Here is a 16,292-nt window from a genome sequence, read left to right on the forward strand (position 1 = left end):
CAGGTCAAAATCCTAACATCTAGCTCTGAAGGAGAGGTCAGGGTTAAAATAACAATGCTGTGGACACGGCCTTGTTTCAAAACAAAATTTAAAAAATGTAATTCAAACTCAAATATAGCTTTAAATTGGTGAAAAAACAAACACGACGAGGCGAAATGAGGGGAAAAAGAAAGTCACTAAAGTCACGGAAATGAGAAAAACAGGAATGTTTAAGAATTGTATAAAAAAAAGGGGGAATCTGAATTTGTGGATGCTGGCACTGGCCTGTGATTCCTGGGAAGCCACTAGCAGGCATCTCGTTTCTAACACATAACAGATGGCCCTCATGGGCCAACGAACCATGTCTTTGAAGAAAGCAAGGGCCTATCGTCTTTCCTCTGTCCTACATTTAGAAGGTCAGAAATTATGGAAAATCAGGAGGATAAAAATTATGTAGCACCCTTTCAAAGTGATAACGTTGATGAATTACCTGATTCGTTTTTCTCAACTGATAAATAAAGATTGAACATTTCTGATGTTTTTAACGATAATACAAAAAATCTTAAGTAAAATTAATATTTATCTTCTAGGTTACCAAGTTTGCTAAATTGCATTTTAAGGAAATTATTAGTAATGAATGTGGCTTTGTGTCAAGGCCATAAAAAGGCTTTGTGGTTTCATGGGCTCTGTACTGCCAGCTCTAAGCAAAAAATAACTGACACAAAAATAAATATTAGGTAAGTGGAAAGATACTGCGGTAAGACCTCAAAATAACAAGGTCCTAAAGCTGCCCCAACTTAATGAAATAAAATAAAGCAGCATTCAGTGCGATATCAAAAATCATTTGTTCATTTACATGTTACAGCCGAGTATAATTATATTCACGTAAACGTAATGTTTCAAATAAGTGACGACGTGTATTGCCAAACCTTCTCTGGGCTAAGACAAAGTCTGTCTGGCGTTTTGGTTCAGTTGTGTTTCATTGATTTTCCATCCAATTTTCCATCTAGAGGAAAATGGGCTGCGCAAAAACAATCGAGCTTGTCTGGAGCTGAAATAAACAATCTCCTTTTCGGTCATCATCATTCTACATGGCCCTGAATAATTGCATTTCTTTACTTTTTTTTTTTTTTCTGAGCCCCGACCAAAAATAATTTCTGGCTGCATCGACTTCAATAGCATTCCCTGTCCGAGTAAGACCGTTACAGATAAGCATCGCTGACAGCTTCCTCTGGCCTCACTCGCACCCCTTCTGTAAGCCATATACTGCTCTGCACAACAGTTAGTGGTCTGGCCACATGGTACACACCACCAAACCTCCAATATATACACACACACTCCCTCTAACCCAAACCCAGATGCAGCAACAAAGCTCCTTTTGTTCCATTCCACTCAAGTAAAATAGCAACGCACGCAAGCCTTTCACAGAAAAATCAAAATAAGTTCAACCAACAGTGATGGGGCAGAAGGGGAGGGCGGGCAGTGGAGCATGTTTTCTTGCCCCATCTGGAAAGTATTGCTTGTGTATATGCATGCACACAAGAAGTCTCTTTCTGTCTCACGAACTCATATATGGTACATTACAGCAAAGCAATTTAAGGTTATCAGCGCTAATGGAGGATATAGAGGGTGGAGTTTAATAAGAGCAAACCACCAACATTCAGGTGACTCCAATTTGATACCTTTCCTGAACTTATTACTGCCTAATCACCACCATCAGATATGGCAGATGGGACCCAGGCCTGTTTTGATTCGCACGTGGCTAACATTCAAGAACAGGGTGAACTGAGAGCGAAAACACATGCAGTAGCTAGCGGCTCACATGAACCTTATCATAAAAAGAAAAAAAAAAGACTGAGGAGTGCACGAGGAAGGTTTCTTAAACGTTACTTCGCAGAAATATGAGACGTTTCATAGCTGGAAGTTTGCGTTTCGGTGAGCCTCTAAGCTCTGACTGGTTTGGTGAGACCTGCAGGTCTACGGTGACTCGGTGCAGCACTTTCAGGTCTTACCTGTTCTTTCTCTCTGGTCTGAGTTTTCTGTAGTAGAGGCCTGCTGCTCCCAGTCCAGCCCCTCGGGCTCCCACTGGCCCTGGACAGGCCCCTTTTCCTCCTCGCATGATGGGAGGTCTACCTCACCTCCTTCTGAGAGCTATACACAGAGAGATGCATTTGTCAGCAGTGGAGCCCTGCACTCAAGGAGGAAGTGACTGCGAGATTGTATAGAGTACTTATGGTCACATAACCACAGAACATTATCCCAGTGGCTGATTTTTTTTCCAGTTTCCTGCATCTTTTTCATCCTTTTCTCCATTACACACTGAACAAGAATGTGATGGAAATGAGGCCCTGGTTTTGCCACAGAGCTCGGATGAGAACCGTTTCTCAGAAATAGGTTTGAAACTGTCTTTAAGTCCAGGGATGGAGGGAGATTAGATTCGCTGTTATGGCTATGTCCTATATCTTGCCGGAAAGGAAATAATCTGTCAAGATAAACATTTTTTTAAGAGAAACAGAACTTCAAAAAGGAATTCACGGGTCACTGTGGTACCCTCCAACTTCTGTTTTCTTTTTTCTTTCTGTCAAATCAGAATTTGTCCTACAGAAGAGAGGACAGGCAGAGAAAAAAGAGAAAGGGGGAAGGAGAATACATTTGAAGGCTGCAATGAGGCATTAGACCTGCATGACTTTGTTTATGGTTCGATGTTTTAATCAACACTACTGAGCTTCCTGTTCCACTGAAACATCCAAGATTCCTCCAAAGCACTGAACGGAGACTTGCAACCTTTCCATACCCCTCACTCTCCTCTCCTTATCCACGATATCTTGATCATTTTAGGTTGATGAAAAGGTTATAGCGATGAACAACGAAGCAACGAAAGCAACAAAAAACACAACCACAAAAACTTGGCATGTACAATGTGGATTTGTGGATATGTTGCGCTCTACGAACCCTGAAAAACACCTCCATGTGTGCCTGTTGCGTTCAGTTTGAATTTAAGGCATTATTCTTTCATATAAACAGACAGTATATATCCAAACAGATTTCAAGTGAGCCAGCTGGGCAGCAGTCACAACTCACCCACTGTTGATTGGGCATGGCCACGGAAGTCAGCACATCAGCCATGGCTCCTAACATCTGGTCAGTGCGTCCCTGATTTTTCTGCAGAGCTTTCATTCTCCTGAACACCACACAAAAACTCTACAAGCTTGGTCTCTGATTCTGATGCAATCTTTGCCTCCTCGTGTCCCGTGTCTGTCCTGTGCTCTTGTTTTCTGCCCCTTCACTGTGCACTGTGCTGCAGTTTGGAGCTGAGCCCACCTCTTTCTACCATGACACACAGGAAACCTCATGCGCAAGAATAGATCAAGGAGGAGCAGGAGGAGGGCTCGTGTCTGTGTGGGAGCGTGCACTCGGTCAGGAGCCTCAGCACGTCCAGGACGCACAGGTGAGCTGGCTGCAAGTGTCTGTGCAGCTTACTTCTCTGGTAGTCTGCACTGTTTTGTCAGGAACCTGAAAAACAGATTTTTCTTCTTCTTCAGCCTTCTGAGGTTTTTGTCCAAAGTCTTCTTCTTTGTGGTTCTTCTAAATCATGACGTTGGCCTTCTTCTATGTTTTCTGAATGCTGAAATGGAGCGCAGTGGCTGAGCACACCACCCTCCCTGAAATCCTCCTTTCTTGTTCTTCATTGGCTATACAATATCACCTCCCCCTCCCCCAAACCTCACCCCTTCCATCATTGTTTCTCTTCTGTCTTTCCTTGTTTCCTTGATTAGCACCTGTCGTTTTTCTCAAGCTCAAAGCATTTCAATCTGATCTTTCTTTGAACTCCTGTAAAACTCCACACTCTCCTGATTTTTGCCCAAGGCAGTGACACATAGACTGTGCGAACCCTTGAGCGGTGGGGCAGCCCCAAATAAGGTATGAAAACACAGTCCACGAAGCTCAACTATTTGAGACACTGTCGCCATTTCCACATTTATCTTACTTTATTTATCCAACTGCTTAGATGCTCATTATTTAAGCTATTCAAATCAGAAAACTTGCAACATTATTTACATGTTGACATTGTCATAAAGAAGTGTGTCTGTCTTTCAAATTCTTAACTTTTATTGGAGAACACTACTTAATCAAACTTTCAGGTTCAAATGTCATGCGATTCTATCTTTAGTGTCTATCAGTCTTAGATTTTCACTGCAGCAGTCGTCGTGTTCCTCCAAGAAAAACACACGTATTGTACTCCCTGTGCTTCTAGCGATCTATATTTAATTTTTGGAACCTGACTTACATTACTGCAACAACGAATATCAAGTTTAGTGTGCTAGCATGCAAGCTAGTGTTATTTAGAGTTCATAAACAATCATTTCAGTCAAAACAGGAATAATATTTCCAAATGAAATACTTTATTTATGGTGGTTTGACAGGGAGAAAGGACTGATACAGGAAAGAGCAAGTGTTACTAACAATGGGCGTGACTGATATTGATATTTCTATCAGACTGAATAAATCAAACAGAGTACGACAAAGAGGAGCTAGGGTGGAAGTGGGTTGCAAAGCGGCTCACAGATGTGCAGCAACTGGCAGCTGGGAGGATACACATGTTTTGCTTCAGTGCTGAACAGTTTGGGGAGTATCTTGTCCAGTTTGTTATAGCAACAATAACTAATCACAAGGCAAGCTAACACAGTTTTGATTAGTTAGCATGAGCTAAGCTAAACCTTTTTCATATAGATGTTTTGGCACATTTTGATTGGGTGGTGTCTCAACATTTTAGTGCAAACAGAACAAGCAAAGCAATGCATCCATAATTTAGTTCATCAACAGATGATGTAACCTCATTCAAAGGGAATGAGAGGAAAGAACAATGCCTAATGTGTCTGTGTGGATTCTCCCTAAGATAGCACTGATAGCATAGAAGGGTATCTGTTCAGCTATGTGGACGGGCATTGACACCAGCCTTTTACAGCTGGGACTGCAGGAAGATGACTTTGTTTGATTGACTCATTTAGCAGGTCAAGGAGCAAACAGTAATGTAATGCTGACTTGTACACCTCTGTTTAAAGAACAGCTTGGTCAATGAAACAACTATTTGAAACTGGATCTTGATTTTATGCAACTAAATGCAGACAGACTGAAAATTATCTAAAAAATAAAAAAGTCCTAAAGACAGCTTGCCTGGATAAAAAGCATTATATTCTTAATGTTCTTGTCTTTTTTCCACTTTTTTCTCAAAGGTTGTATAACCAAACCTGAAAATAGCAGCTACTCGTCTAAAGAATAATTCTTGGTTTAGGTGTCAGTTTAATCTGATGGAACAGATAGGTACCTTTTAATCACCTGGAAACCCACCCAGGCACAGACTCTTTTTTATACACCTGTCTCAGCTTTTATATCAAGTAACATCCATGTCTCAGAGTTTTTAACCTTTCCTAAGCCAGAGTGCTGCTTGTGTTCCTGTTTTTGTCATATCTAGTCAAGGCCAAAGGTGACCATGGTTCCACCATGACAGACAGCTTTAAAGGTCTTCGCAGCATAAATGTTTCATGAGGGGAAGACATCTCTATTGTCTGCCCCTCATTTTAGTGTAGCTTTTTTAATGTTTAATGAATTCCTCTATTTTGAATGTATAATTCAGATTAAAGTTAGAGAAACCAATTAATCCCTGCAGTATGTTCTTATTGCATTCTGTAATACGCAAAATTACACAATAAAAATACACTAAGAATATGTCCCAGCAGAATGAGCTAGCAAACACCAATGCTTGTTTACCTCCTTTCGTCTCAGATCCCTGGTGTGTTACATGTTGGCTGAGTCTCACAGCCATAGCTTACCCTGCTCTTTGGTTAGAGTTGAAACATTGGTAATGTTACACCAACAACAGGTTGGACAACTGTTTGCTGATACATGGCTCATACCTAACCTGGTTGTGAACTTTATTAAAATAGAAAAAAAAACATTGTGTCTGTTTTTAAACTGAAAGTTACCAGAAAAGTTTTTTTCTATTATATTTGTAGATGTAAACAATATAATAGAACAACATCTAAACACAAACCGTCTGTCTAAAGTTTTCTGTGGACAGCTGTGAGATGTTAAAACGTGCCTAGGCAGCAATGTGTCATAATATTATTTTTAGGTTTTGTTTTAATGTTCATTTATTCTTAAGGGTCATACGTTTGCTTAACTTGTTATTTCATAAATTTGTGACATCAAGGATGCATTTGGCACCTAAATATTTAGCATTGTTAAGTGGACTTAGTATTTGTGTGTGTGTGTGTGTGTGTGTGTGTGTGTGTGTGTGTGTGTGTGTGTGTGTGTGTGTGTGTGTGTGAAAACAGGTTTGATGAGTATATATATATTAAAGTGACTTACAGAGGAATGGTTGCGTTAATGCCAGTGAAATATAAAATGGCACATAACCAGGATTTTTCACACTAGAGACCTTAAACTTTTATTCGTTTTTATTAAATTTATGGCATTCTTGCATTTTTTCCCCTAATTTTTAGTTCATCTGGCCAGAGAACTGAAAAACTTAGGCCATAGCCAGGCATCCAGCATCTGTTCATCTGTAAACTTGCCCATAATTCACAAGAATCACTACTCCTCCTAAAGGTGGTCAAACTTACACAACGCAAAAGGATCACCTAATGGCTGTTCACTCAAACTGTGCTCAAGGTCAAGGTCATATTTGTTGTTTCACAGGGAATTAGCCATGAATCGTGATGGATCGTGAGATGGATGAGCTATTATGTCATTGACATTCTGGTGTGGTTTATGTGCCATGCTGGTATTTTTTATTGCACGAGTACATCATCACCACTGGGGCTTAGGTGAGTAAATCTTAGGAATGTGTGTGAGAAACTCAAGGAAACTGACAGGCTGTGTAAAGAACACATAAAAAAAACATCTCTCAAAGTTTTCCCTTCCCTCACCGACTATGAACACAGCAGCAACTGCTTAGGGCTAAGCCACAGTTGCCTGGCAATGACTTTTTATTTAATAACAGACTCTAATATTGAAAACTGATACATATAACCATTTTTTAGCATTTTCATAAACTGGTATTCTATAGTGAATATGAGTGTAAATGGCGGTCTGTCTCTCAGAGTTAGTCTCGCAACTGACTTCTCAACTGTCCAGAGTGTACCCCACGTATCGCCCTATCACATGGATGTGATACTTTTCTATCACGTAAGTAAGAAATTATACCATCACACCTAAAGGCATCTAAATAACAAGCATATTACACTACACACCCAGATGTGTCATCAAACATATATTTGTTCTTTTTATTTCATTAAAAGATCTTTTTCTATATATATATATATATATATATATATATATATATATATATATATATATATATATATATATATATATATATTTCATTAAATATATATATATATATATATATATATATATATATATATATATATATATATATATATATTTCATTAAATATATATATATATATATATATATATATATATATATATATATATATATATATATATATATATATATTTCATTAAATATATATATATATATTTCATTAAATAAGTATATATATATATATATATATATATATATATATACATACGACAGGGGAGGGGGAATATTTTCAAAATAAAATATTTTCATAATTTTATTTTGAAAATATATTAAATAGAGAAATTTTTATTTTTCTCTATTTCTTTAATTTTTCCCAACCATGATGCTGTCCATATGAAGCTTCATTTCTTGTCTGAATCCCGCATCCCTGAACAAATCCTCTCTTCTCTTTCAATGCAAAATTGATTTACTTACTCTCAAATTAAAGCAACTCCACCACACCTTATCTTCCCATTTGTAATAACATGATCTAAATATATGTTTAAAATATGTTTAACTATTTCCTGGATGCTGGAGGATTTTACGTGCTTTAAGGCAAATAGCATTAGAGGTGCTTCTGTCTTTAGCACATAAATGGAATTAATATAGCAGATGCACGGTCCTGCACAGACTGCCAACAGTCTAATATTAGCTAAGCACATTGCTGTTGTTAGAATCAGTCACTAAGCTGGCTAAACTTAGTCCACTTTGTCCCAAGCCTCTTTCTTTTGCTCCACCGCTGATTTGTGCTGGGTAACGTGGTGTCTGGGGAGAAGTTGGGCTGCCTTTCACAGTGATGAGTAAATGACTCTGTCAGGAATTTGCAGAATAGAAAGAAAATAACCCTGACCCTAAAAGGAAAGTCTGAGTACTATCAAGAGGTGGGAATCAGAACAAAATGTACTTAAACTTCTAAATCTCATTCACAATTGGCAACTCATAAATCACATTCACAACTGATTTTCTTTGAGAAAATGACTTAGAAAAGGTTGCTACATGTGCTATGCTGCCCTCATCTGGTAAACTAGATTGGCCTTTTTTTGTAGATCTTAAAGGATAATGGAAAACATCCAAAGTACACACTCAATCACTACCCCACCCTGTCATGCCAAACAGACTTCCTTTTCCTCTGTATTATTTCCTGTCAATTTTATTTCTGCTTTGCTCCCAGAAGCTATAATCTTCCCCCCACAGGCATGCCCTTTTCTACTCTTCCTGTGTTTCATATCAGACCTACCTCGGGGTCTTGTGTCTAAACATAGAACCTTTTCAGTGACGGTTAAGGTTACTGTGACACTACAGGTCCCATCTGATGCTTTAAAGCCAAAGAGGTGTCTTCAGATAAGGGCTTGTCTGTGGGGATTTCTCGGGATTATGATGTTGGAGGTGTGTCAGCTTCATGCCTCTGTTTGTTAACTCTTGAAAGCAGATAACCATCTATAATTCTCAGGATCAAGCAGCTTTTGAATGAATTTCCTTTATTATAACAGCTTTACTCAGTTATGACTGGGCTCTGCAATGATATCTGCTACTTGAAATAATGTTGATCTTTAATAATGCAGGAGCATTTAGTGATTATAATCTGTTTAAACTAAGCCTAAATTGTCTGCATGCCTTGTTAAAAGTTTGTAGATTTTATTTGGAAGTGCAGTAGCTAAGGCCTGCAGTGAGGAATCATGTTATTTTTTATCTCGCTGAATGCCACCACATAAACTGTACTCATGCCCAGGCTGTCCATTTCCAAGTTTCATCAGAAGAGGGCAGTCAGCAACCCCTCTAAACAAGAGGTGCGGTTACATAACACAGGCCAACAATCATATGCTTGAAGTGAAGGCTTGGCCCTGCTCTAATTTAATATAAGGGTTAATCTGTTTACATGCACATTTGGAGCCACGTAACTGTAACACTGATGCTGCGAATACACCTGCTAACAGGATATCCCCGTCCACATATGAGAGTCGACACTGTGAGCAGAAAGGCTGTGGTCACGGTTCAAACGGGACATTACTAAACCAACGATGCTAAAAAGTTCACCTAATTTATTTCCGTTATAATGTTGGATTCAATATCAGACTTGCTTAAATAATCGTGTTAATATGATAATAATAATAATAATAATGGATTAGATTTATATAGCGCTTTTCAAGGCACCCAAAGCACTTTACAATGCCACTATTCATTCACTCTCACATTCACACACTGGTGTGAATGATAATTAAATACCTACAGATGAAGTTTGTGGATAATGAAATATAACTTGCCTCATAATTAAGGACGGAGCATTTTCAAACCAGGTGCTTACACTCACTCCCACAGCATCTGTGCCAATGCACAATAACTTCATCTTGTGTGCATTGTTTGTGCCCCATAAATGTTAGTTTGCTGTCCCAGCAGATGGATTTCCATCCAAAACAGACCCACGACTCTGCCTTGCATTAGGCAGACTCGCTGGAATTATTCAGGCAGGGGGTCCTCAGCAGCAGAGAGCAGATTTGGGAGCAACAGCTTCTATGATTCAGTCACAGGACTTTTTTTTGGACAGTTTGAGGGGTTTGCCCTGACACAACAGACGGGCAGCAGAAAGCTGCAGATGGGCAGATTCTGAGAGATCAGAGAGAAGTAAAAGAGAGAAGAAAGAGAAAGCAGACCAACTCAAAAGACTGTAAGGGGAGCAAGTTTGGCCGCTGTCTGTTTCCTTCTCTTAATCCTTAAATCTTCTGTAATCAGGATGAGAGGAAGAGAGCACGTTGGCTGACTTAGGACAGCAGAGTCTATGTTGGGACCTGGCTGATGAGGCAACCTTACTGGGCACTAGTAGGAATGGAGGGAGGGGAAATCTGGAGCTGCAGTCAGTTTTGGGAAACTTAGCCTTAACCAGGTTCTACTAAGCGCCAGCGAGAAGCGTGGAAGTCCAGGATGGTTTAACTGTCAAGAGGAAGTAAGAAACCAGAGGAGAGAAAAAAAGAAGAGGACTAACTCATGGCTGAACTGCTTTCAGGTGAGAGCTGTGTTATTATTTTTAGTAATATTTGTTCTGACGTGTGTTGTTTTTGCTTTCGTTTCCCTTTTTAATCATCTTTATTCCACCGTTAAAAGGCAAAAAAAGACAGCTGACATTTAGGATTCAGAGTAAGATGTCTGGCCAGATTGCAAGGTGTTGCTCAACAGGAAGTGGAGGCCACGGTGGCCTACACGTCAACACTAAAGTCGGGCATTTTATGTTCGTGCAGAATGAGGAAGAGAGAGAAAAGACTTGGGAACTGTGCATGACAGAGTGCTGAAATACAAGCATTTGCTCGTGGGATTAAGGGATTTATGGACGTTAACAAGAGCTTATTAAAAAGATAACTAATTTGAATAACTTCTAATTACTGTGACTGACAGTAGGTGCAAAACTAATTTGCTGAGTTTTGTGGTGCGTGCAGGAGCACAGCCAGCTCTTCTGTCATTTCCCGTCTTTAAAATATAGAGAATTAGAACCAGCTGACACTATCAGATTTCTGAGTCTTGAGAAATAGTGTCTTCAGTGGCTTGAAAGTATATTTACACACTAGATACAAACTTTACAGGATATCCCAGTGTGCTGACGTATGGAAGAGCAGTATAACAGTGTTAAGACACCATGACACATGCTGTCACTAGACTGGCCTCCCATTGCTTCCAGTACCATATGGCCTTTCTCATCCCAGTTGAGTGTCCCTATGCCTTCTTTCACTTCACTGTGCAGACTGAGCGACCTCGGCTCTGCAGGATTTCTTGTTTTATAGTTGCTGTTATTTATTTATGTGTAGATTTGTACCTTCACATTATTTACGTTTCAGTCGTCTTAAATATATTTAAATTATGAGACTGCTTTCAAGGTGATAAGTATTTACTGTCTTTCTCTGTTGTGTGGTGCCAGTGAAAAATCAACTGGCAACAAAGCACGTTACACAGGGAGGTTACCTACGTTGTAAATCAGAGGCTTACTTTGACAGGAGGGCTGAGGTAAAGCTCTTCATCCTCTTTAGGCCTCATGCCTTTTAAACAAAGCCTTTTCAGGTCACCAGATCTATTTAAAATGCTAACTTTAAAACAGTTTGTGTTGCTCGTCTCACAATCACACGTGAACTGGTCTAAGGAGGGGAGGAGGTCTTACGCCTTCCAAAACGAGACTGGAATGAGACAGCAGCACTTGTTATGATTTGGCTTTTGCAAAGGAAAGAAGAATTATAGACATCGGCACATTTCAAACTATGTGCACGCAGTTTTGTGTGCATGCATAATGCGTGGACACCCGGAAAAGCGCTTTCATCTGTCGAAGGTAACGTTACTGCAAATGAACTGTAAGCTGCTCGTAGATTATGTATCGTTATCCCCCTTTAACTACAACAACAACCACCTGTCTGCTCGATCTGAACCTGTATATGTGGCTACGGAAAATAATAGTGTGAACTGTGTTCATTTCGTGTGTATGATAACAACATTTACATTTTTCTGTTTAAGATAAGGGATCTCTGCTGCAGGCCTGACACCCAGGTGTGACCGGAGTCGGCGGGGGTTCCAATGGCTACTGCAAATGACGACCCGCACCTGGGCAGTGGCCCGTCTGAGGACTCAGAGATCCTCCTGGATGACTCTGACTCGGGCAGCGTGCTTTCAGACGACTCGGTGCTTCCCACCTATGAAAGGGACGGAAAATCAACAGAGCCGGCAAAAACAGTGTACGAGGCCTGTGCCAAGAACAACACTGCATCCCTGCGCAGCATCATGGAGAGAGGAGTCACAAAAGATGAAGTCATGGAGCTAGACATCAATGGCAGGGTGAGATAAATGTCACTTCTCATTTTTTCCACACAGGTACTATGACAATGACTTTTTTTTAATCAAGAAAGGTAACCTCAGCATCTATAACAGGCCTGTTTATTTATATCTTCTTCCCCTCAGAATGGGCTGATGCTGGCTGTGTCCAAGGGTTTTGTGGACATCGTCACCTTGCTTCACACATGCCCATTAATAGACATCAACCACCAAGACAATGATGGCAACACTGCTGTCATGATTGCAGCCCAAGCAGGTACATCTGAAGACATCAGATGACTTCAACATCAATTCCTAAGCTGATCATAGAATATTAACGTAACATAATCTTTTCAATCCAGGCTTCATCACCATCCTGAACTATATCCTTAACTACTACCCTTGTGTGGACACTGAGATCAGGGACCCCCGTGGGTTCACAGCTCTCATCAAGGCAGGCCTACAAGGCAGAGAAGAGTGTGTCTCCGCATTGCTAATGCATGGTACGTCTTTCTACATCAAATTTTCTAACAATGTCCCTCACCTGTGACCGAACGTCAAGCCCACATGGAGAGTCAGGATGTACACCTCAGATGTAGAGGATTTGGTTTGATGTGATTGCAATTAAACTCTTATAGGTATAACAAATCTATTAATGTCCTATATATGTAATATAGAGGGCAAAGCCGGACATCCGATCTGTCAACTAATCTGTTTTTTTTCTGGACTACAGAGATTAGTCCTGTATGAACTGTGCAGGGACACATCGAAGAAAGCTCTGTAATAATTCAGTCCACGTTCTATTTAAAGTTTAATGATGTCAGACATTAATCTATAATCCATCCGTGTTCATAGTGTGCAACAAAAATATCTGTGTGTATATTTGGTCAGTTAAAGCCTTGATTATTTGCCAAGTAGACTTCCAAAGTCTCCTGAGTAGACACGACTGAGCGTCTTCAGCCAGAAATTGGTTAAATCTGGGATGTCAAACTCATCTTACACTGTGGGCCACATACAGCCAGTTTGATCTCAGGTGGGCCAGATCACTTCAGTTACTTCAGTTTTATTTATGGTTTACTTTTATAGTATACCCTCTGTCAGTGTGAAGAAGTTTAGCAACATAAAGAAATGTTGCTGTAGTAGATAAAGAAATCTCTCAGCATGACTCTTTGGGTTTATATTGTAAAAAATAAATGTGTAAATAGCAGAAAAACACCAGGTTTTTGTTATTTCATTGTTTTTCTATTACTTAATTACTGTAATATAATATGAAAAGGTGTAAAACTTAAAAATAAAAAATAATGCACTTAAAAAAATGTATTCCCAGCTATTTTTGTCCCATCTCACCACACTGATTCTTGCCATCTACCTAATAACCTGTGCTCCAAAAGTCACCACATGGTGGTGCTGTTACGCTGAGTTGACCCAGTTGTTTTCTCTCCTTGTCGGTGTGCAGGTGCAGATGTCAATGCGGTCGATCTCGTCCAGGGGAAAGGTCTAAAGGACTGGGCCCTTAAGACAGGAAGGTTTGAGACTCTGAACAGACTGCGTCGCCTGCAAACTCGTCCTATTGCAGAACAGTTCTGTGACAGCTACATTCCTGAGTGGCCTGAGCTAAAGCTACTGGTGGCAAAGGCCACTGCAGCCAAAACTGCAGGTCAGAAGCTGAGGCAGCGCTTAAGAGACAGTCTTAGTTTCAGCTTCCCACATGACCCCCAAGACAATGGGGTCATGGACCACATGGTGCGGATGACTACAAGCATCCACAGCCCCTTGATAGCTACTGGTTGCCGTCCACTCTGTCCCACCAGCCCCCCAGAGATTGGCAAGCGACGATTTGCTGTACCGGAACTGCTTGACAAGCACAGCAGCAAGGAACTGGAGGAGAGCACGGTGTCTCACAGTAATGGCTCCATCACTTCAGCTTCACCTGTGTCAGCCACCTCTGCCTCTGTGTCACTGACCTCCTGCTGCCAAGACTCAGAGCGCAGGCAAAGCTCGCCAACAGGTGGCGTGAAAAGCTTCATGCCCCGCAGCATGGCACACAGAAACAGCATCTTCCCCTCAGGCTGCATTCCCAAAATTGAAGTTACAAAATCTGGGGAGCGCACTCCAAAGAAGGAGAAAAAGAACAAAAGGCAAAAGGGTTACCTGGAACCTCCTGTCTGGAAGTACAAGGAAGCCAAGGAGGAAAAAAAGAAAGAGAAGAAACAGCAAGGAAAGGAAAAAGAGGAGCAGAAAAAATCGAAGGGGTCCAAACGTTCATGAAGTGAACATTTTTTGTTTCTAGCAGATGACAAGGGAAACACATGGGTGAACCTTGATCTTGAACATGCACTGGCTGGCTTTTTTTACTTGTCATGTATTTTTCAGCATCTTTGTACAAGCTGAAAAATTATGCAAACCAAATAGAATCTGGTTTTCCAGAGACTGTGGTTTACTGGTTTACTGGTTCCTGTCTGAAAGGGTGAATTGTTTTTTGGAGGATGCAATTACACTGACTGCACACACCTGCGATGGTGTTATTTTTCTCTATAAAGGGATTTTACCCATCTTCATTTCATGAACAACTTCTCAGTAGCGTGCCATTGTGGTATTTAACCGCAATATAACCAAATAGCCCGTAGCCAACAGTGTACATAAACTGTATGTGATCAGATGCCTTCAGGGAATGTATCAAAGTCACATTTAATCAAAGACCGTGAAAGGCAAATAAACCCCCAAAAAAACAATTTAAGCTACAAATTAAAGGAAGAAATCAGTGAGAAATGTTCCATCATGGAATAATTATGATGACTCAGAACACTTTGTATTGATTTCTATCCCACCTTGCCTCTTAGACCTGAAATATACTCCCTTACAGACTTGTGCATGGCAGCTGCAGAAACCATGAACAAGTAGCTGCTCTTATTATTATACTTTCTCTTCTGCTTGAAGGAAGAATGCACAGTTTGTGCAGTAGCAGTATAACAACAAACCAACAGATGTTTTTTTAGTTTGTGCCGTATGGAAAGCACAAGTTGTTATCTATGGTTCAGTCCCATTAAGCGTCTCAGTGAGCCATGACAAGGACCCAGCACCCCCTGAGTGGAGGTTTAATACACTATTAACGTCTCTGAAAAAGGTCTACAGGAGGCATATGTGAACATCTGCAATCATCTCCCTGATAATAAATAAGCAGTCGCTGCAACCTTGCAGATTCCAAAAGTATCAAATGCGTACAGAGACGAGTAACCCCAAACCATGCCTGCAAAATGTAACTGCAAGGACTAAGGGTTCAGCTTTTCCTTTAACTTGTCATCTTTTCTGTGATTCTTTTGCTCTTTTTTGTGTTTTGCTGTGTCATGCAAATGATGTGAGTGTGATACTATAAAAGGAACAGAGCCATCTCTGAAGCATCTTCTTTCATACTGGGAAACAATGCTCAGTGGGATGCAAATAGAAATCTTCAGCCTGCTGCTTCGTATTGTTTGTTTCATCGATTATTATTTGAAAACGAGTACTGTTGCTATTCAGGGAAATATACAATAAGCATATTATCATCAGAATAACAAACTGCATATTCAAGAACAGAAACCTGTTGTGGACTATAGCTTAATTTTGGGATTTTTTAAAATTATTCTCTTTATAGATAAACTAACTAAATCATGCAGTTAACTGCAATAAATATCCCAAATACAGCTAAATATGTTTAATTGTGTTCTCTCAAAACTATATATAATTAGATACATTGTGGTGAAAATTTAGACACATTTCTGGGGTCATTTAAAAAACAAGAGATGCAAAAAGCTGAGGTCTTCAACATCTTTGTAAAGTCTGTAAAACTGAAACTGTGTCTGCATGTCTGTGTGTGTGTCTATGTGTGTGTGTGTGTGTGTGTGTGTGTGTGTGTGTGTCTGTGTGTGTGTAAGTTTGGAATAAACTGACTGACCTTTGCAAAGGTTTGTGTGTTTGTCTTTATTACTGACAAAATATTAGTGTTTGGTGTCATCACATAGTGACCATTTGGCAATTTAATTTATACAGTGATTTGATTGCACTTTAACTACATGTGTTTTACGTAAAGGATAAGCACATAAAGGCTTATTGTGTCTGCTATTCAACAGTATTAATGAGCAAGTCAAAAATGTCCTTTTTATTATCAATTTGCTTTTAAAAACTGTGAA

General features: G+C 40.0%; 2 protein-coding genes across 7 annotated transcripts in view; one reads left to right on the top strand and one right to left on the bottom strand.

The window, feature by feature from the left end:
• arhgef25a (Rho guanine nucleotide exchange factor (GEF) 25a) overlaps window positions 1-3,708 on the bottom strand; it is a 46,575-nt gene extending 42,867 nt beyond the window's left edge. For 3 of the 5 annotated variants that reach the window (XM_085145755.1, XM_085145754.1, XM_085145749.1), the window contains exons 1-2: window positions 3,061-3,708; window positions 1,992-2,130 (exon numbers count right to left, since the gene is read on the bottom strand). In XM_085145755.1, coding sequence (XP_085001881.1) covers window positions 1,992-2,130; window positions 3,061-3,156 — 235 coding nt within the window. In that variant the 5' untranslated portion in view covers window positions 3,157-3,708. The remainder of the gene's footprint in view (window positions 1-1,991; window positions 2,131-3,060) is intronic. The other 2 variants (XM_085145750.1, XM_085145751.1) reach the window with 2 other exon arrangements.
• Window positions 3,709-9,603: 5,895 nt separating this feature from the next.
• Window positions 9,604-16,066, top strand: ankrd33aa (ankyrin repeat domain 33Aa). 2 transcript variants are annotated; one of them, XM_085145384.1, is made up of 5 exons: window positions 9,604-10,345; window positions 11,833-12,150; window positions 12,274-12,403; window positions 12,489-12,629; window positions 13,583-16,066. In XM_085145384.1, exons 2-5 carry the CDS (start codon window positions 11,893-11,895, stop codon window positions 14,392-14,394), a joined length of 1,341 nt encoding a protein of 446 aa, XP_085001510.1. In that variant the 5' UTR covers window positions 9,604-10,345; window positions 11,833-11,892; the 3' UTR covers window positions 14,395-16,066. The 2 variants fall into 2 exon arrangements, with proteins under 2 accessions (XP_085001510.1, XP_085001511.1); XM_085145385.1 differs by lacking the exon at window positions 9,604-10,345 and adding an exon at window positions 10,355-11,650.
• Window positions 16,067-16,292: the final 226 nt, after the last annotated feature.

Source organism: Neolamprologus multifasciatus, chromosome 20 (genome assembly GCF_963576455.1).
Source record: "Neolamprologus multifasciatus chromosome 20, fNeoMul1.2, whole genome shotgun sequence".
Classification (NCBI taxonomy): Eukaryota; Metazoa; Chordata; class Actinopteri; order Cichliformes; family Cichlidae; genus Neolamprologus; species Neolamprologus multifasciatus.